The sequence below is a fragment of the Chelonoidis abingdonii genome, chromosome 11, assembly GCF_003597395.2.
Source record: "Chelonoidis abingdonii isolate Lonesome George chromosome 11, CheloAbing_2.0, whole genome shotgun sequence".
NCBI lineage: Eukaryota > Metazoa > Chordata > Testudines > Testudinidae > Chelonoidis > Chelonoidis abingdonii.
Genome location: NC_133779.1, coordinates 47,263,130 through 47,282,149, shown reverse-complemented (window position 1 = coordinate 47,282,149; position 19,020 = coordinate 47,263,130). Strand labels below are relative to the sequence as shown.

The 19,020-nt window shown below is 53.4% G+C and overlaps 2 protein-coding genes across 3 annotated transcripts in view; one reads left to right on the top strand and one right to left on the bottom strand.

The window, feature by feature from the left end:
* Positions 1-171: 171 nt before the first annotated feature.
* Positions 172-18,077, bottom strand: SH2D2A (SH2 domain containing 2A). The gene is made up of 10 exons (XM_032792079.2): positions 17,763-18,077; positions 13,641-14,040; positions 9,891-10,084; positions 8,174-8,403; positions 7,624-7,713; positions 7,097-7,262; positions 6,214-6,417; positions 5,593-6,135; positions 4,681-4,836; positions 172-3,250 (listed from the first exon to the last, which is right to left on the bottom strand). Exons 2-9 carry the CDS (start codon positions 13,672-13,674, stop codon positions 4,681-4,683), a joined length of 1,617 nt encoding a protein of 538 aa, XP_032647970.1. The 5' UTR covers positions 13,675-14,040; positions 17,763-18,077; the 3' UTR covers positions 172-3,250.
* The window catches only part of LOC116831803 (death-associated protein kinase 2-like), a 29,725-nt gene continuing 27,586 nt past the window's right edge, over positions 16,882-19,020 (top strand). Inside the window, exon 1 of one of the 2 annotated variants that reach the window (XM_032792084.2) lies at positions 16,882-17,623. The gene's annotated coding sequence lies outside the window, so the exon portion shown is untranslated. The remainder of the gene's footprint in view (positions 17,624-19,020) is intronic. The other variant, XM_032792090.2, reaches the window with a different exon arrangement.

The window sequence follows — 19,020 nt, the reverse complement described above, 5'->3', positions numbered from 1 at the left end:
CTGGACTCCATGGAAGATATTAGGGTTTCCTCTGCCAGCACAAGAAGCTATTGTAAGCTCTGGGACATATAAGAATGGGGTAGGTGTGGGTGTGTGTCTCCAAGCGAAGGCCCAGAGCGCTGTAAAAATCTGATTCAAATACTATTTGAATCCAAGTATTTCTGGGGTGAGATGGTGCCCTGCAGCTTGCAGTGAACTGAAGCCACAGCAGTATTGCCTGTAATAACCCAAACCTGGGCAAAAGCTGCCTACAGCACACTTTTTTTTTTTTTTTTTTTTAACTTATCAGCCTATCTCTATAACTCCTACTTCCTGCTGAGGCATCAACTCTGGTTTAAATGTTAACTCCACCCACCTGGCTGGAAAAGGGAGGCAATATCTAGACTTAAACGTGTTTCACAGAACACTTGAAAAACGAGTTTCTTCATTTCACTTAAGCTGCTGAACTTCCCAGAGGCAGAGACGGGCATGTCTGCAAATAATCCCCAGGCCAACTCTCTGAAGATGTGTGTATCTAACCATTCTTGCTGGCCTCACTTCCTAGTTCACTGTTTGCTGCCGAACTCTTACGATGCTGAAGCAAGGAGTGAGTCGGTCCAGTTCTTTAAGTTACATTCCTGACATCAAAGGTTTTGTTTGTTGTACCACAACTAAAGCAGTTGATTGTGGCAATTCCATTGAGAAAAACGCCAAAGGGCAACTTGCTCTCATCTACTGTTCTCAAAGAAAAAGTACCTGGTGAACGAAGTCTGACGGGATTTTAAAATCAGGTTTATAGGTTAATTCCCTGGTGGTTTTAGTACTTTGCAAAGCCCATTTTGAGTGTTCCAATGACCAGAAAAAAGTTACTGTTGAGTAATTTATTCATATCTGTACAGTGAAATCCTCTGACAAGAGATTTGATAAAGGAATAAAACTTTTAAATGAACCAAACCACCCCTCTGGTTGCCTCTTCAGGGGATGAGATTGTTCACACACTCTTGCCACTCTCAGGAACTGGATTGGCACCGAAGTGATTAGATCTTACCGGTTTTAATACACTGAACCCACAGGGCCTGACTCCTGTACACCAAAGCCCTGTTGCACCCTACTGGCGTGGAGCGTTACAATGGATACAGCTGTAACTTACACCCACTTGAAGGCCCCTTCTGCCAGAGCTGTGAAAAAGCATTAAGGCTTGTCTACCACGTGCAGTGTTGTAGTGCTTAAGTGAAGATGTACCTACACTGAGAGGGGAGAGCGTCTCCTGTCGGTGTAGGTACTCTCCCCTCCCCAAGAGGTGTGGCTTTGTTGATGGGAGAAGCCCTCCTGTCAACGTAATGCTGGGTACAGCCGGAGTTCCATCAGCGTAACTGTGGCATTCGGGTGTAGATTTCCCACATGCCTGGGCGATGCGGTTGTACCGACGTAAGTCTGTAGTGTAGACCAAGCCGAATCAAGGCCAGGACCCTGAACACTTGGGACTACTCTAAACATATACATGGGTGACCTTGCCTGAGTATTGGCAGTATTTCTACATCAGAGAATAGGAGGTGACCTGCTGGGCAAACGGTGGAAACCAGAATGATTCCCCTCCCCTGGAATTGAACAGGGAGACTTCAGGGCCATGGAACATTCAAATGGCTTCTCTTGGTGGAGCTGAATCATGGAGGGGTCTCTTGGCCCAGATGCTGGCTCATGTGAGCCCAGCTGTTGCTTTTATGCTGATCTGTTTGTGGTTGCCTTCCCCACAAAGAAGTGGTAGGTCTTGGGGTGGAGAAGGGGGAAGAATCTGGCAGACAGCAGAAGCTCTCTGGCCACCTGCTGCTTAGTAGCCATGTTACCAGGTGCATATTGAGTCAGATTCCCCCTGTGGGAGGGAGCTGAGTCAGGGAGGAGGCAGAGGTAAGGGTGTTGGGGGTCTTAGGGACCTTTCCCATGGAAGTTTCACCTTCACTCTGAATTTTCTGGCTTTGAAATATTTATTTTTTCCTAACTGCAGCGTTCCCTAGGCCTTTCCTCCGGATGTTACCTAGTGGAACCCTCAGCCGCTGAGACTTCTCGCAAACTGTCCTTGTAGCATGCAGCATTTCCTGCCTGCCAGCTTCCACAATCCATCCATTTCGTAGTCCTGCCACTCTGTTCCCACATCCCCCAGTACATCCACCCTCTGCTCGCCTCCCCATGCTGCTCCTACCCTGTGACACGTGGGTTCCTGTCTGCTACTGGGCCAGAGCCTAAAGACCATCCTTCCTCTCTGACAATGCTGCCTTTGAACCTGCCTGTCGACCTGGCGGGGGCGGGGTAGGGAGGGGAGGAATTACAGCTGTGCTTGGGCTGAGCAGCATCCAGATCAGATACTTTTCCTTCTCTTCGTTCTCTCTGAGGATGCTAAGACACCTTAAGGGCAGTTCACGGCTCAGTGAAGGGCCATTGCTTTTATTTACAGACAGCACCTGGCGATCAAGGGAAGGAAGAGCGAAATACAGCCCATCTGGTTACAGATCACGCGGCAGAGGGTCCATAGGACTTAACGGAACTTAAACCCTGAGGCCCGCCCCTCATTTAAGCAGGATTTAAATGCTGCCCACCCTGCATGTAAGTCGATTTCATCCCATTTGCTTCTGTTTATTCCCCTTATTTAAAAATAAAGATCCTTCTTATCTGAACAGCTCTGCGGCGTCAAGTCAATGAGCATCTCCGTCAATGCCAGAGCGTGTTCGTCACCCCATTTGGACTCGGTAGTTCCACCCCATGAAGCAGCTTCTACGACTGCCCAATGACACCCAGAAGCAACGACCCCCCTCCAAGGGGAGAAGGGAAGGAGATGACATCATGGGTCCAAAAAAGACATGAGTCTTGAGTACCAAGCAACCTCTGACTGAGAGCAGGAGGGATGGGAAAACCGACAAAGCTGGTGTCGTAGCTGTGAGGAAGAGGCTTTGTGAGTCGAAGACCTCGCTGGGCTTTTTATTGGCATTGGATCTCATTGTCCTTTCCATGGAAGGATCTTCCCTGCTTCCTGAATCTCCCACCCTTGGAAGTGGGAGAGAGCGCGAATGTGTGTGAGCCTTGAATTCACAGAGCAGGCTGCTCTCTGCACAAATGTGAGAGAGGCAGTCGGAGCAGCAGTGTCTTGAGGGCTTATGTCTGCAGCAACTCTGCGTCCTAGAGAGCAGCTGATGGGGAAGAAGTCTTCTCTGGCAGCTCTCAAGCCCTGGAACCCTTGGCAGGGGGTGTCCTGCTGGCTTGCCTTGAATCTGGGAGGGCTCTGAAAAGAGTGAAAATGCTTGTGTCAAACATCCCAAAGGGTTAGGTGTTTGCCATTTTCCTCTTTCCAGCCCAGGGAGGGTGGGAGGGCACTGCAAGGGCTGGGCATCAGGGCTCACAGGAGGGATATGAGGGGATGCAGGCATCTTGTGGGGGGTGTAGTGACACAAGCTATGGAGCATATGACTTCTTGCTATTTAGATGACAGAAAACTTAAATGCCTGTGAGAAAATCTAGCAACTTCCTAAGAGGTTAAGACCCCTCAAGTGTCCCCTTCATCTCGTAGTTCCCTGTCCTTTTTCTTTCTTCCCTCTGTTGAGGGTGGCCGTGGCTGGCTCTTTTCACTGCACCACTGTTAATTCTGTGCCACTGGTTTACAGATGAACTAACTAGCAAACAGGCCGGGCAAGTGTCTTTTAAGAGTTGTTGAATTTAGATTCTGCAATGAGTATAAAGCTGCAGCTCCATGGGCCTGGTTCTCAGTAACTCAGACCCACGGATGTTGGCCTGGAATGTAAAGGGGCCGCAAAGCGGATGGAAATGGCTGGCTGAGGAGCCCCGAGCTCTCTGGGTAGTGTGGAGCTGGTGACAGGCCCTGCTCCCATCTGCTAGGGTAGGAGGTGAATTGGGGGCATGGCCGGAGAACCATAGAGGGCCCAGCACCTGCTTATGGGGAGTGCAAAGATGGCTGAAAATCCATCCCAGCCCCAAGCCCAGAAAGGGGGCAACTGATAATATATCGCCCTTCGGCTCTTATCATCCATCCATCTCAACATGGGTCAGTATCGTTAACTCCATTTGACTGATGGGGAAACTGAGGCACAGAGTGGCAAAGTGACTTGTACGACAGCAGGCTAATGGCAGAGTTGGGCCTAGAGCCGATGTTAATTGACTCTGTCCTATGCGCTGCCTCCCTTTCATGCCTTTGGAGAGATGCTCCCGTCAGTTTAGCCTATTAGTGGTTGGGTTCTTTTCTAAATTAAAAAGCAGATTTTCCTCCCCAAAAGGCTACTGCATGAAATGCCTTTCCCCATTCTCCTTTGAGATTCATTAAATCCACTCCCTGCCACCCCTCTTCAATCCCTCAAGGGTTTAAGAGTCAGAGCAGGGCCACAGGCTGGAGCGTGAGAACCCGAAAGTGACACTCGCCCACGGGTAAGTTCAGTGCTGCAGTGGCGTACAGGCCTCGTGCTCTCTCTCTCTCCGCACAGGGGGAAATTTCAGCCACCGACGGCCTGATCCTACCCCCGCTGAAATCCAGGCCCATTGCAATGGAGACTGGATCTGGCCCATCGGCCTGGGTCCCCCTGCCACTTACGATGTCATTTGCCCCAGTGGGTGTGGACGCTAGCTGTGGGCTGGCATGATGCATAAGGATTGACTTTCCCCTTCTGCCTACCTAATTTCTTCTGGATTTTCCCTAATACCTACCTAGGAGTTACTGCTCCCCGAGGCATGCAGGCTAGGATGGTCTCCAGAAATCAGCTCATAAATGTTTTCTAGACCTTCCTGTCCCCTGGTGGCCACCGGTCTGGTCAGGCTGGCTGCCTTCCTGCCGTAAACTAGGTCGTCAAACTCCAGCGGGGTCTGAGAGGAAGGAGGAGAGAGGGGGTAAGTGAAAGGGGCGCAGAATTGCTCCGCGCCATTCCTATTCAGGCCCTGGGGAGAGGCGTGGGACAGGCAGCGCTGGGGACGGATTCCTGATGCACACACAGAGCAGGGACAGCAGTAGATCACCCTCCTTCCCCACCCCCATGCACCATTCCTCACCAATATTCCTCAGGCCTGACTTCAGCGGCAGCATGGGCCTGTGGTAGGGCACTGGCATGCGACTCAGGAAGCTGGAGTCTGTTCCTAGTTCTTCCACTGCTCTGCTCGGTGACCTTAGTCATGTCCTTGCTCTGTGCCTTAGTTTCCCCTCCTACCCTCTGTGTTTTCGACATAGATTGTAAGACAGAGACAGGCTTTTGCTATGTATCTACAGCACCCAGGACACGGGGGCCCTGATGTCTGGTGCAGCCTCTAGGCATTACCATAATACTCCAGAATAGTGGAAGGTTCAGGGGAAATCGGTCTTGGCCCATTAAGTCCACGGTCTCTACCAGCAGAGGGGGGAAGTAGCATTGGTGGGTTCTGTGGGAGAGACCCCCACTCACTAGGATCGGGACTGAGCCCCACCAAACTCATTGAACACAGGCCCCCAAGAACAAGCACACGTGAACAACCAGCTGGATTTGAACCAGCGACCTAAAGTGTTTCAGGGTCCATCAGACGCGACTTGTCCTGATCCCTCGTGGCCATTTAAAGTGCCACTCCCCACTTTTCCTTCCTTGTGGTACCCACCTCTGAGGATGGCCTAGACGGCCTCCTCTGGTCCCCCTCGACGGTGAGAGCTGCAGGCAGCCGCTTCCTCCGGGACCCCTGCCCCGATGTGCTCCGGAGGAGCCTGCGGTGTCCTGGGGATGGCTCGGCGGGAGGTCTGGATGAGCCCCGAGGCAGGTTGGAGGCTGCGTCCTGCAGGACTCTGGGTAGAGCCTGGGGCCGGGACTGGCACGCCAGCTCTACCTCCGCGTAGACGTTCTCGGGGTCGGGGCTGGGCAGCGAGCCCCGCCCCATGGCATAGAAGGGGATGGGCTCATCGGGTTCATAGTAGACGTGGCGTTCACGGGGCGGGAAGCCCTCGCGGGGCTCGGCATAGGTGTGGAAGCGCATCAGCTGCTGGTACTTGACCTCTGTGGGCTGGGCAGGCGTGGGCTGCTCAGCGGGGACAGGTGCTTTGCTGATGTGGGCGTAGGGATCTGCAGAGGCCCCTGCCTCTTGCACAGGGCTGCTCGGCCTCAGAGCGGGGCCAGCCTTGGCGGGGAGCAGGGGAATGGAACAGGCAGCCTAAGGGAGGAATGAAATGAAATCAGCTTCTCTCTAAGCAGCCCTGCTCCTCCCCACTTTCTCTGTGTCCATGTTTACCTTCTTGGAAGGGCATCCCTGGTTCCTTTGCCCTGCAGCCAGCGGGCAGGGATGGGTCTGTTGGCCTGGTGCCTGCGGCTGTCTGAGAACCAGGCTGTATGCTTGGCCACCTGCTGCTGGGGGGACATTTGCTGGCTCAGGTGGGGCGCCGGACCCTGCTTTGTCTCCAGCTGGGATCTCACCACTTTCTCGGCTCTTGTCGCTCTGCGGCAAAGGGAAAAGCTGCTGAGTGACAGATGTGGCATTACAAGAGAGGGGAGAGAGTGTGGTGCAGCGGTTAGAATCATATTTTAGCTGTTTGTACAGCGCCTAGCACTGGGACTCCTAGGTTCTACGGCAATAAAAATAAGAAACTGCAACAGAGCACAGGGCTGGGTGTCAGGACACCTGCCTTCTCTTCCTAGGGTGCAGGGCATAGTGGGGAGAACAGAGCACAGGGTATCAGGACTCCTAGCTTCTATGCTACTAACTCACTGTGCCACCTGGAACAACTTGCCTTTCAATTGCCTCGTGGTGGGGAAATTCTCCCAGTGCACTGGGGATAGTTCTGTGCTGCTGCACGTCTCAGGGGGATGATTCATTTAGGTGCTAATTACTCTAACATCTGTGACTGCCTCAGATTCCACGGCTGTCATGGTGCTGACCTCAGCCCCTGATGTTGCACAAGCCCAGACCCTCGCTGCTTGGCCTGGAGAATCCCCATCAGCGATACAGGGCCTATGACACACAGTGGAGCAATTCTGCTCCCCTCCAGCAGAGGTCAGTGGTGACACCAGCCAGCCAGCACATTCCCGTGCCTGTCTTATGACGGCAGTTGTGGCATTCCAGCGATGCCTGGGCACGCAGTGGGATGCCAGGCGCTCTGGGCAAGTCGCTGGCTTACCCTGGGGCATGGTGCTGTCAGGAACTCATAGTACGGGGTGACGGGGGCAGTGGTGTAGTGCTGAAGCAGGCCCTGAAGCTCGGCATGGGCGCTGTCCTCTCCTAGGATCACGTAGCATTCGTCTTCCAGCTGGTCAAGGATGAAGTGCCGGCAGCGATCCCTGCCCCTGGAGCCCAGAGAGAAATCAACACGGGGGTGGTGAAATTCCAGACGCACTGGAGTAAATGGGAATTATGCCACTTCCACTCAGTGCGTCTGGCTCAGCGGCATCCACGTCTTCAAAGAATTGGGGAGGCCGGGGGTGGGGGGTGGCAGAGGCACTCTCCACCCCCAGGCAGCTGGGCCACGTAATAACAGTGATCCCTAGCTCTGAGAGACCGACCGTCCCCCCTACACAGTGCGACGCTCAGCAATCAGCATTGATGGGGACCTGGTGGAGCACAGAGAGCAGCGAGGGGGGCTGTGGTAGCTTGGAGATCTCACCTGCGGGGCTGGCTTAGGAGCAAGGGGCGGCCAGGTGACCTCACCTGTATGACAAGACAAATCCGACTGTGCTTTCACTGAAGCGAATCAGGAAAGAGCCCAGCGGCTTCTCCTGCAGCAGCTGCTCCGTGTCCCTGTGCGGGAAGGACAAACGGGGTCAGAAATAACCCGAGCAGGAAGCAGCAGCTCCTGCGTGAGAGAGGCGTCCTGGTAGGGCTGGGGTAGATGCTGCTGGTAGTTCGGGAACAATATCTCAGCCCCCCGCCCCCTGAGCTTGGAAAGGGGCAGTCTAGGGATGGAGACTCCTGCAGGCTCAGAGCCTCCTGTGTCCTAGCATGCAGCGAGTGGGGCAGATCCTGCTTGTTAGTAGGAGGAGCTGGGGAAAGAACCCAGGAGTCCTGGCTCCCTGGCTTTCCCCACTGTCACTCCCTTAATTTAGGCAGGAGAGTGAAACTCCTCCCTTAACCCTATTTGTGGCAGCAGGACGTGGCGCTGCCTGTGGGAAAAGCCCTCGGGTCCTGGGGACACTGCTGTGAGGCCGAGGGCAGGCAGCCGCGTACCTACCCCTCCGGGGTACCTGCCCCAGCCCCTCACCTCCTGCTGATGAAGCCGTGAAACCAGGGCGGCAGCTGCCCCTTCTGGCGGATCCGGCTCGCCTGTGTTTGCTCGAACCACGCCTGGGTCCAGGCCTGCAGCACCGACGCGGCCTCGGGAGGATCCAGGCCAGGCCCCTGCCTCGCCCGCATCTCTGCTCCCTGCGCGGGGTCCCCGAGCAGGGACCAGCTCAGCTTGGCGCTGGCCGCTGGCCACGAGCTGAGAGGGGCCTAAGGGAGTGAGAGCAACAGAGGCCTAGATGAGGGGGAGGGTGGCAGAGATGGGGGCCATGTCCTTCCACACACCCCCCCTTAGTGCCAAGCTGGGGCAAGCAGTGACTGAGGGGAGAGCCCCCCGCACCGCTCTGCAGCATGGTGGATGTGGCAGGCGGAGCGCCGAGTCCTTAGCCTGGGCCTGGTGAAGGCAGGAGAGGCCTTGCCCCCTTTGTCAAGCCCCTTCTTTCCGGCAGCCCCTTGGGGTTCCCTGTGTGCTGACGCCGCTGGGGAGCTGATCTCTGCTTCTCAAGTAGAGGCTTCTGCTTCCAGAGACCCCAAGAGGATCCTCGGTGGGTTTCTGTCTTTCTAGAACCAAAGGCCCTGGCCGATCTGATAAGAAACCCGGGCGAGATGCCATGAGCGGGTGACTGGGCCAGGCAGGCATCCCAGGCTGATTAAAAATAACCCCACTCCAGGAGCCAGCTCTGGGTGGCAAAGCACCTGCAGCTCAGCTGGGGGAAGGGGGGCATCTTTGCAGCATTCTGCTAAGGCAGTCGTGAGGGGTCTGCCACTTTGTGGGCTTTGGAGGGTGGGGGGAAGCCAGGGAACAGGCCCCCCTGCAGAATGGGGGAATAGTCGGAGCTGGACAGAACCCAGCACTTCCTGCTGCTTTCATCAGCCGGAAGCTGGCGGCAGGGTCGCTGACGGTCCTGGATCTGCGAGCAGGGCTCAGAGCTGGGCTCACAGCCTCCCTTTATGCCCCTGGGCTTTCCCATGCTCAGGGCTTGGTGCACCAGCTGCCACATCCACAGAGCCTGCGTGCTGGGGGCATGTGCCTATACACCCCCGGGGAAATAGCTACTGAAGGTGGCTAGGCATGTGGACCGGTGGGCAGGGACTGTGGGGTGGATGGACGGACGGATGGAGAGATACTGTAGAGTTCTCAGGTGGATAGACTAATGGATGGATGGATAGATACAGGACGGGGAGACAGAAGGATGGACGGATGGACAGGTACTATAGAGTGGACAGATGGATACTGGAGAGTAGCTTGATGATGGACAGATACTGTAGGGTTGTTGGATGGATAGACTGATGGACAGGTACTGTAAAGGTGGATGGGTGGACAGCTAGTGAAGGATGGACAGATGGACGGATGCTGTGGAGTGGGTGAGTGGGTGGACGCTGTAGGGTGAATGCCCAGTCATAGATGGGTGGCTAGACAGATGGATGGACAGAAGAGTGGGGTGAATAAGGTACCTGATGGATTTCCCCCCGGCGCACACATTTGTTCCATTATTTAACCCGCTCTAGCAGCCAGACACCCAGGCACGCTCCCCCAGTTCCCCTCCTTCTGCACTCGTCAGACGCTCCCCCCGCACCGCAGAGCCACGGGAGGGGTCCTGCACAGCCCCGAGCAGCTGGAGAATGGCCAGTCCTACACCTCCCGGGACAGTGACACGAAGCCTCAAGGGGCCGGATCGAGAGCTCTCGATTCCTACCCTGATATAAGTGCCCTGGTCCCTCTGAGAGCCAGGCGGCTGCTCCTTCTTCTGGGCCCCAGCTGGCGCCTTGCTGAGCCCAGCACTGGCGCCGTCCAGCTGGACCGGCTCGTCCGCATTGTCGTCTTTGCTGAGGCCGTTGGGTTTAAATGTGCTAAAGAGGAGGGGTCCCTGATTGTCCCAGACATCAGCCTCTGGGGATGGAAACAAATGGGTCAATCCTCCAGCAGGGCCCCGCTGTGGGTTCAGAAGCCTTCCCCTCCCCCTGCGGGTGCAAGAGTCTTCTCCTCCGCTCCTCTCATTCCCATCCCAGGTCTCTTTCCTGCCTGGCCTTTGTCCCCTTTATGCAAGCCACCTGGGGGGACCGCACTGGGCGGGGAAGAAGAGGTGGAGCTGACCTGCAACATAGCTCTGCATGGCATCCACTGCCCTGCTTCCCATGGGCCCTCCCAGCCAAGAGAGTATTCATTGATGGGGAAACTGAGGCACAGATGTGCCATGCCCAAGGTCACCCCCAGCAAGCCAGAATTAGAACCCAGGTCTCCTGAGTACCAGGCTAGTGTTCTATCCACTAGGTCACCCTGCCTCCTAAGTGACAAGGGCTGTCTGTCAATCCTAGCCCGACCAGGCCAATGGGAACTTTGGCACTGACTCCCTGGAGCCAGGATTTCACCCTGATGCTGGGAAATGGTGCCAAATGGGCTGGCTTGAGGAAGTGCCCTCTGAGCTGGAAAATGCCCCGGGAACAGGGTGGCCTGAGGCCTGACTGCCCTGTTCCATTAACCCGGCCTTGCTACACCTGGGCTGGGTGCTGACCCTAGAGGTGGAGAGCCCAGGAGCTGGTGCTGATTGGGGTTGCTTTATTCTGCTCCTGTGGGGGTGGAGTGGGGTTGGAGGCTGGCTGAGGACTGGGGCTAGCCTGAGCCCTTGCAGATGGGAACAGCCTGGCAGAAAAGTAGTTTGTTTTGGGCTCTGGTTAGCCTAAGTCTAAAGGACGCTGTTACTCGTTACCTGCCGAGTCTAATCTGCAGCTGGAGCAGGCTGGGGAAACTGAGGCAGGGTGGCTGCAATGCCGTGCTCTGCTGTGAGGGGGCACTCTGAGATGGTACGTCTCACACCCTTCCTTAAAGCCTTGCGGTGCTGGGTTCTTCACACACCCACCAGCGCTTGGGCCTTTATCGCTAGTGTCACGATTCTGGGTGTTTTTCATCAAGCCCCAGCTCTTGTAGTCCTGTGATGAGGTGAGGCCCCTAGCTCGCTCTCTCTTTGTTAAAATACATTTCTAGCGTGGGGTGTGTGTTCATTTTTTTTTCCAAAATATGAGCCCTGGTCTAATCCTAAAGGCACAGAAAACTAGAAGGCAAATAAGAAGCTCCCAGAATGTCTTATTGTTTTAAACAAAATTTCATGATTTTCTGGGCTCCGAATCATGGCTTTTGAACCCTCCTAGTTGGCAGAAGTGCACCCTGCAGATAACCCTTGGCGCCTGTTTTCCCCAGGTGTTCATGATGCCATGGGAGTGGAAGGGAAGGGAATGAATCCCTCGGTGTGCAGCCAGTTTCCAAACACAGCCACTTTGCTCCAGAGGCATGAGGAGAGGCAGAAAGATCATTGTGCATCTTCTTCGCCCAAGCAAAAAGATGCAAAATAAATGCAGCTGCTTTGCTGAATCTTCTCTGAGGTTGTGATAAAACAGCTGCTGTGCTGGGACTGCAGCTGGGTCAGCTCAGCCACTCTCTCCGCTGTGCCCTTATTCTGGACAGCACTGGGAGCAATGCCTAGAGCGGCCGCTGGGATGCTTTCCCTTTTAACAGGCAGTTTGGGGTTGCTCTGAAACTTTGCCAAACTTCCACCATTTGGGGGAAGTTTCCCACACTGGGTATCTGAATTTTTGGGGAAAATTTCCGCTAAAAGCGTTCAGCTGTTTCGGAGAAAGAGGGTGGGAAAAATCCATCCTTGTACCCATGCAGAAAAAATGATTCCTATTCCGTATGTGATTGTGTAATCAAAGACTGCACCAGAATTCAGCCCCTTGGCAGCAAGTTTTCATGGGAAGCCTTAACTGGGCACTTCTAAACTTTGGAGGGTTTGATTTTTTGCGAGCGTAATGTTCTTTTAATGGTTTTTTAATGTAATCGCAACCTCTTTCAGGGCAGGGACTCTCTCCCAGTGTGTATATCTAGCACCTGTGGCCCTAATCCTCGACTGAGACTGCCAAGGCTACTGTAACAATCACAGGAAATACAATTGTTCTGTTGTGTTCTAATCCTGATCTAATTACAGGAGATCTCTCAATAGTGTTTAATAACAGTTAATTAAAATAGGAAGTAATTATTTAAACCAGTTGATCCATCCCACCTTCTTAGCATCCCAGAGATGTCTGCCAGCGATTGCCGTGGCATGTTTCAGAGTCATTTTAATAATACCCATCTCTTGCTGCTCGAATGGAGACCAGCGTTGCAAGGCCCCAGTCCTGCAACGTGATCAATGCGTGTTTGTGCCCACAAGTTGATCTCCTTGGAGCTCTGCCCAGGGCCAGGGTTGCATTCCCAGGGATCTGACTCCAGGATCAGGGCCTACGCTGGGGCAAAAGAGAGAGACACCTCTCTCGAAAGAGATCTAACCCTCTTTTCTTGTTGCTGCAGCTGAGTTTGTCCCAGGATATCAGAGAGACGAGGTCGGGGAGGTGATATCTCCTATTAGAGTTTTGACTCCTGTTAGAGTGACCAGACAGCAGATGTGGAAAATCAGGACAAGGGGTGGGGGGTAATAGGACCCTATATAAGAAAAAGACCCCAAAATCGGGACTGTTCCTATAAAATCTGGACATGTGGTCACCCTAACTCCTGTTGGCGAAAGAGACAAGCTTTCGAGCTACTTGGAGCTCTTCTTCGTGGCTTGAAAGTGTCTCTCTTTGACCAACCGAATTTGTTCCCATAAAAGAGATCCCCTCCCCCTCTTGTCTCTCATTTTTCCCCCTTTTTTTCTTTAAGAAAGGAAAGGCACTGATTCAGGTCCCCAGCCCCCTGGTCAGCACGAGCACGGCGGGAATGCAGGCTGCTGCCCATTCCACTCGGGCAGCGTTTGACATCTGCTATGCACTGGGGCAAACGGCCAGCCCGAGGCGCAGGAGGATCGGGCCTCCATCTTTGACAGCATTGGCGCTAGGACAGAGACATGATGTGCTCACCCCTCCCCTTGGAGAAAGCATTGCAGGGATGGCTCCGGAGCAGGGCATAACTGGCCCATCAAACTGTCCGGCCCAGGTCGGCAGCTCAGGGCGTGGATGTCTCCTGGAGGCTGGCATGGAGCGATCTGTGTGGGTCTCAGAGCGACCCCTGCCAGGCAGGCGTCTGCATTCCCCCAACCCAGCCCCCACTGCTGGGTAACCTCCCCAGAGAACCCCAGGATTGCCTGGGGATGGGGGCTGAGCTCCGCTCCGAGCTTGGCTCGTGGGAGGGGACCCGGGGCTCCATTGCCTGAGGGGACATGTCCTGGTCACAGCTGTGTCTGAACAGCTGCAGGACTCATGCATTGGATCAGCTCAATGCCTAGCAGGCAGTTGTCGTGCTGTGGCATGGGGCGTAGATTCCCCTGGCACCGCTGCCCCACTCCTGCCTGCAGGACTCTGGTCTCCATGGCTCTCGCCCACATCCCTCTTCACTGGACTCCCCTTAAGGGAACAAATCCGTTCCTGTGAAGCGTGGTCGAGGTTGCTCCTGTCTCCCCCCGCTCCCCAGCGGCTCCTACCTGTCCTAGGTTCCTCCTTGACCTGGGAGTCCATGCCCTGCGGCGGCCCAAGCGCCGAGGCCCTGGCAGCGATGTCTGCTGGAGGCAGGGGAACTTAGAAGTCCTCCTTGCGCTCTCTCTGCATGCAAAAGGCAGGAAGCAGCTACCGAAGCCACAAGATGCTGCTCGTTCACGGGCAAGCAAAGGAGCGCTACCGGCGACGTCATGGAAAAGGAAAGTGTCGCGGCAGAGTTCTGGGGCGAGGTACTAGGGCCGGAGATCAGAGGGTGGTGTCACTGCAGCGCTGGGCAGGCCTGGGCCTGTGACACAAGGGCTGTGATGGGAGAACGTCCCTGGATCTGCGAGACGCTGCATGAGCCAGCTGTGAAAGGCTGGGCTCGGTCGCCACTCCAAGGGGTGGCTGCAAACAGTAGGGTGACCAGAGAACAAGTGTGAAAAATCGGGACAGGGATGGGGGGTAATAGGAGCCTGTATAAGAAAAAGATTCAAAAATTGGGACTGTCCCTATAAAATAGGGACATCTGGTCACCTAGCGGACAGCCAGCACCTGTAAGCTATTTGACTGGCCCTGATTCTTATCTAGGCTAAGCCCCTCTGTGCCAGTCTGGGACACTGAAAAGCCAGCCAGCTAGTGGCGCCTGAGGATGCTTAGAGGGGTCTTCTGAGTGCCAGGCCATAAGATCTGGGTTCAAGTCCAGATACTGCTCTGGGTGACCTTAGACAAATCACTTGACCTGAGTTCCCCCTTGTATAATGGAGAATCAGCTTTCCTGTCTCTCGTTAGACTATAAATGGCCACTGCCCCACTGGAAGGAACAGTCTGTATCTGTGAAGGGCCTGGTGCCAGGGGGCCCTGATCTCTGTTGGGGTGTCTGGGTGCTGATGCTAGACAAACAACTACCATCAGACAGGAGACCCCCTTGGTAGTATCCTGCCTGCTGTTTGAGATCAGGTGCATTTGCTATTTGGAGGCCTGACCTGGGCTACATCAGCCAGGGGAGACCTGGAGAGCAGGGCACCCTCTGCTGCAAGGAGTGAGGTGGCTGACTCAGCAGGGGGTGCTCTCCTCCCCGGCAGGGCTGTGCTGCTGAGAGCAGAGCAAGTGAGCTAATTCTCTTCCTGAGGAGGCAGGGGCGTGGGTTCAAGGCTCAGAGCTTCCACCACCATTCTGTGTGCCCAGAATCTGTCCCAGATTTCCCAAAGGACTGGGTATTTTATGATCCCGGCGGGAGGCTTGTCAATTAATCAATTAATGTTCGGCCAGGGCTTTGGCAACTTAAAGAGCCCAGTCTTGTTTATCGGACCCAGCCCACAGATCACCTCGTCTGACCCAGAGAACGGCCCCAGAACAATCCCTATAGCACAGCTTCTAGCAAAAACAGCTCGTCGTGATTTAAAAATGGCCAGGGATGGGTTAAGGAAGCAACTTGGGAGCCAGGACTCCTGGGTTCCTTTCCGAGTTCTGGCAGGGGAGACCTTAGTGGTTAGAACAGAGGGCTGGCAGGCAGGAGTTCTTGGTTTAAACTCCTCTGCCAGTAATCCTGGGTGAGTGTCTTCCCTCCTCAGTGCCTGATTCCTCCCGCAAAATGGGGTGAAATATTTGCCCCCTTAGGCTGTGAGCAGAAGCCCCCTCTCTCTGTGGAGTTGGGGGAAAGAGAAATTTAGGAGAGCTCGTAAAGCCGGTGGGGGGGGATGGGTCAAAGGTTATGGCCCCACCCACCAGCTGATCTTCATACAAATATTTTTCATCCCCCGAATCCAGGCCAACCCAACCGGGTGTTTTGCTATCAGCCTGTCTGTGAAAAGTCTTCAATCAGTCCAGCCAGGAGGGAGGAACCGTCCCATGGGGTGGGGACTTCGCCAATGGCTCCCATAAGCTGGAGACTTTGTCTGAACAGCTCATACTTGGCAGGAAAAGGAGGGTGAGTCGTGGGCCACTGGGAAGCAGAAAAAGAGCAAAATCCTGTAATTTACTTATAAGGAAAAATGGACCCAACTCAATGCAGCCAACTGCAAGACACTGGCTCCCTCTAGTGGGCCAAACTTCTCCCTGCAGCCTAATTAGCCCCTGGGTGTTGCAAATTTGGCTTGGGGTGATGCCATGTGCTTCAGTGGGTGCCTTGCTGTTTCTATGGCAATCGTTCCCAGAGGTCTGGGTTCCAGTCCCAGGCGCTTTGCCTCTCTCTCACTTTCCCCTCTGTGAAATGGGGGGAATGCTCCTGACCTTCCTTTGTGAAGCCCTCCAAGTTCTATGAATCTGGACAGCCAGGCTGGTTATCTGGGGTAACACAAGCTTCATTTCTTCTTTGTGTGTGTTTTTGCCCCTTTCCCTGACTTTCTGCAGTTACCCAGCTGGGCATTTCAGGGCCCCTCTGCACAGAAATGCTTCATTAACTCTGTCTAGTGAAGTTGGCGGAAGCCCTGTGTTAATAACTTTGATATAACACCGTGTCTACACAGGAAAGTTTGACCAGTTACCACAGCGTAACCCCTCATGTGCATGCACTGTTTCAACTACCAAGGTACCAAGTATTTTTGTTTGTTTAGTTAAAATCTCTTCTTAAGCAACATAACTTAAACTGGGGAAAAAATAATAGCCCCTGGCTCTTATAATCCATAGCTATTGACATGCTTTACAAAGGATCTCAGTGTCGTTATTGCCATTGTACAGATGGGGAAACCGAGGCACAGAGGGACAAAGTGACTTGCTACAGGCCACCCAGCAGCAGAGCCAGGACTAGAGCTGTTCACCTGAGTCCCGGTCCAGTATGCTATCCACTAGGCCACACTACCTCCATCTGCCAGATACTCTTAGCTCAGAATGGCTTATACCAGTATTACTATTTCAGTTTAAATTCTCTCTGTAGGTTACACGGTGCAATTATCCCAGGTGGACAAGACTGCAAGCTCTGTCCCCTCGTCAATGCCTGGACAGCACCTAGCACTTTATGGATGGGGCTACAAATGCACCCTCAAGCCATTGTGGCATGGCTGAGTTGGGGGAATCCCTGCAGTTCCAATGTCCTTTAACCAGCTGGGGGTTCAGTCCCCACATGTGACATGCAGTTTTATACTATCTTAAGAGATCTGTCCCTCCTCTTTCTCTTCACACCTCAGCAGCCTCCTAGCCTACCCTGTTTCCCCTGGGGGCATTTTGGTTAGAATATTTTTATCTGTCAAACAGGTTTCCTGTTTGCAATCCCCCAGCTTCTGAGCCACAGAGCAAAGGCGGAGAAAGGGGAAGAGATGCCTTTTTTTACAGCTGATTCGCCCTGCTTTCTGAGCTCAGCAACTGTTAAGCAGAAGGCAGGAGATCCTGTGGTTCTGGGAACAGCCGGACTCTAATTCCCTTGGATTTGCTGTTCCAGCGCTGGGAGATATCAAGGCACTGCGCAGTGCTGCTTTGAGTGATGTTAAGAAACCTGTCCTAGCTTCTGCTTGCTATAGGCCATGATTTTCCATTGGGAAGACCTATCTCGGGCTGTCTCAAGGGAACTTGATGGAAGGATCATATTTTTTTAACAGGTTTTCTCAGGATCTTGCTCATTTCCAAATTTGCTGCTGCTTATTATTATTATTTATTATTTTTAAATCCCATGAAAATCTAGGAACTCTGAGTCACTTGATTTGGAGCCTGCTTTGCTGAGTCTGGGGGTGGTAGTTAAATAAAGAGGAGGAGGAGGAACCAAACAGATGGGATTGGTCAATATCAGAGGAAACTGGCCAGAATTCCCCACCAGGAGAGGTGTCATAGATCCGAGCTCCTTCATATCTATCGCCTCTCAACAGAAAACTAACCAGAGCTGGTTCATCTGAGCTGCCTACACACTGGGGAGATAAGACATCTTGTTGTCCAGGAAAATTCTGGAGCGACTCTCCTGTATTTGTTCTGTGTGCGGTGGGATTTCTGGAAAGGACGCAGTCACAAGCCACCAGGAGGCTAGTTCCAAAGAAAAACAAGAGGAGCGTGAGCTGAGAACTTGGTGAGTAAGGATAGACGCGACTCAGAGTTTGTTCTCATCCACCCAAAGCAAACAGGTGGTTGGCTTTGTAATCAGCAGACCCCCAGCCAGTGTAATTCAGCCGAGGTGCAGCAAAGTCAGCGGAGTGATGCTAACTTACCCAAGCGGGGATCTGACCTTGCCTGGTTTTGCTGCAGGGGGAAGATCTCAGGGGATGTTCTGAAGTCAGTGATGGGGTGCGGGAGGTGATCTACCATCTTGTTGTGATCCTTTTAATCTGGCAAGTTTCAGAACAGTGGCTGCAATATAGTCATAGAAATCGAATCAGAGAAATATAGGGCTGGAAGGACCCCAAGAGGTCCATATTCCCTCCCTAACCCCACTGAGCCAGGAGCATTTACCAGTCCATACACAGAAATTATTTGCCCACTCCAGAGAAAAAGCAAAGGATGTTTTCACTTGCCTGAACGGATCAGAATTTTGCAAAGCTGTTTGTGCCCATCCATGGGCTGCTTTCCCTGCTTTTTGCTAGTTGGACAGGGAGACAGAGGAATGTCTGGATCAAAAGGCTGAGTTATCTCTTTCTCCACAGCTCCGATCGTTGTTGTCTGCCATCCCTCCTCATTTGGGCACCAAGATCTTTTGAAAGTGAGATTCTATACTTGGAACCTGGCTGGCTTCTTTTCCTCTTTATTGATTGATGCAAATAATATTCATTTTGTGGCAGCTGCTTAGTGGAGAGGAGGCTGATTTCAGTAAACAGCCCCTGTGGGCAGCAGCAGGGAGTGCTGATGTATTTTTGGATCAGCTACCAGGAGGGGATTCTTGTCACGGGGAGCAGATCGGTCCCTGTCACTGGGATCAGTGGCAGATGCGACAGAAACCTCCGGACCGTTTGCCTTGCTTGGTTGGGTCTGTTTGGAGCAGATAGCTTTGGTTGCTAGTGCTGTTGAGTTAATTCGCAATTCCCTGGCTTGACAGTGATGTGGGTTTTACACAGCTGAAAACAACCCAGCCCTGGGTGTTGACTGGTTTTAAATCCTATTTGAAGCCTTCTGGAAACTGATGTCTGTGTAGGTTATGGAGCCTTTTCTCTTGTAGGTTGCTGTTGTTACTGTTATGCCAGGATATGTTAATGACCATCAAGCAGGCCTTCGATCTAAGACAATCACAGACCTGGTTAAAGCTAAGCAGCCTTCTTCCAGACTAAAGGGAAAGGAGTAAGTAAGCCCCCTTTTACACAGTGAGAGCTGGAAACAATAGAAGCCACTGCGCAAGGCAATGTGTGGCAAGGTCTGATCGAGATGCTAAATTGTGTGGGCTGAGGGGTTCCTTGACTGCAAAGGTTGGGGCAAGGTGAGTGTTAGGCAAGCTGGGTGTGTGAACAGCAGACAGCACGAGAAGCAATGTCGCGAGTG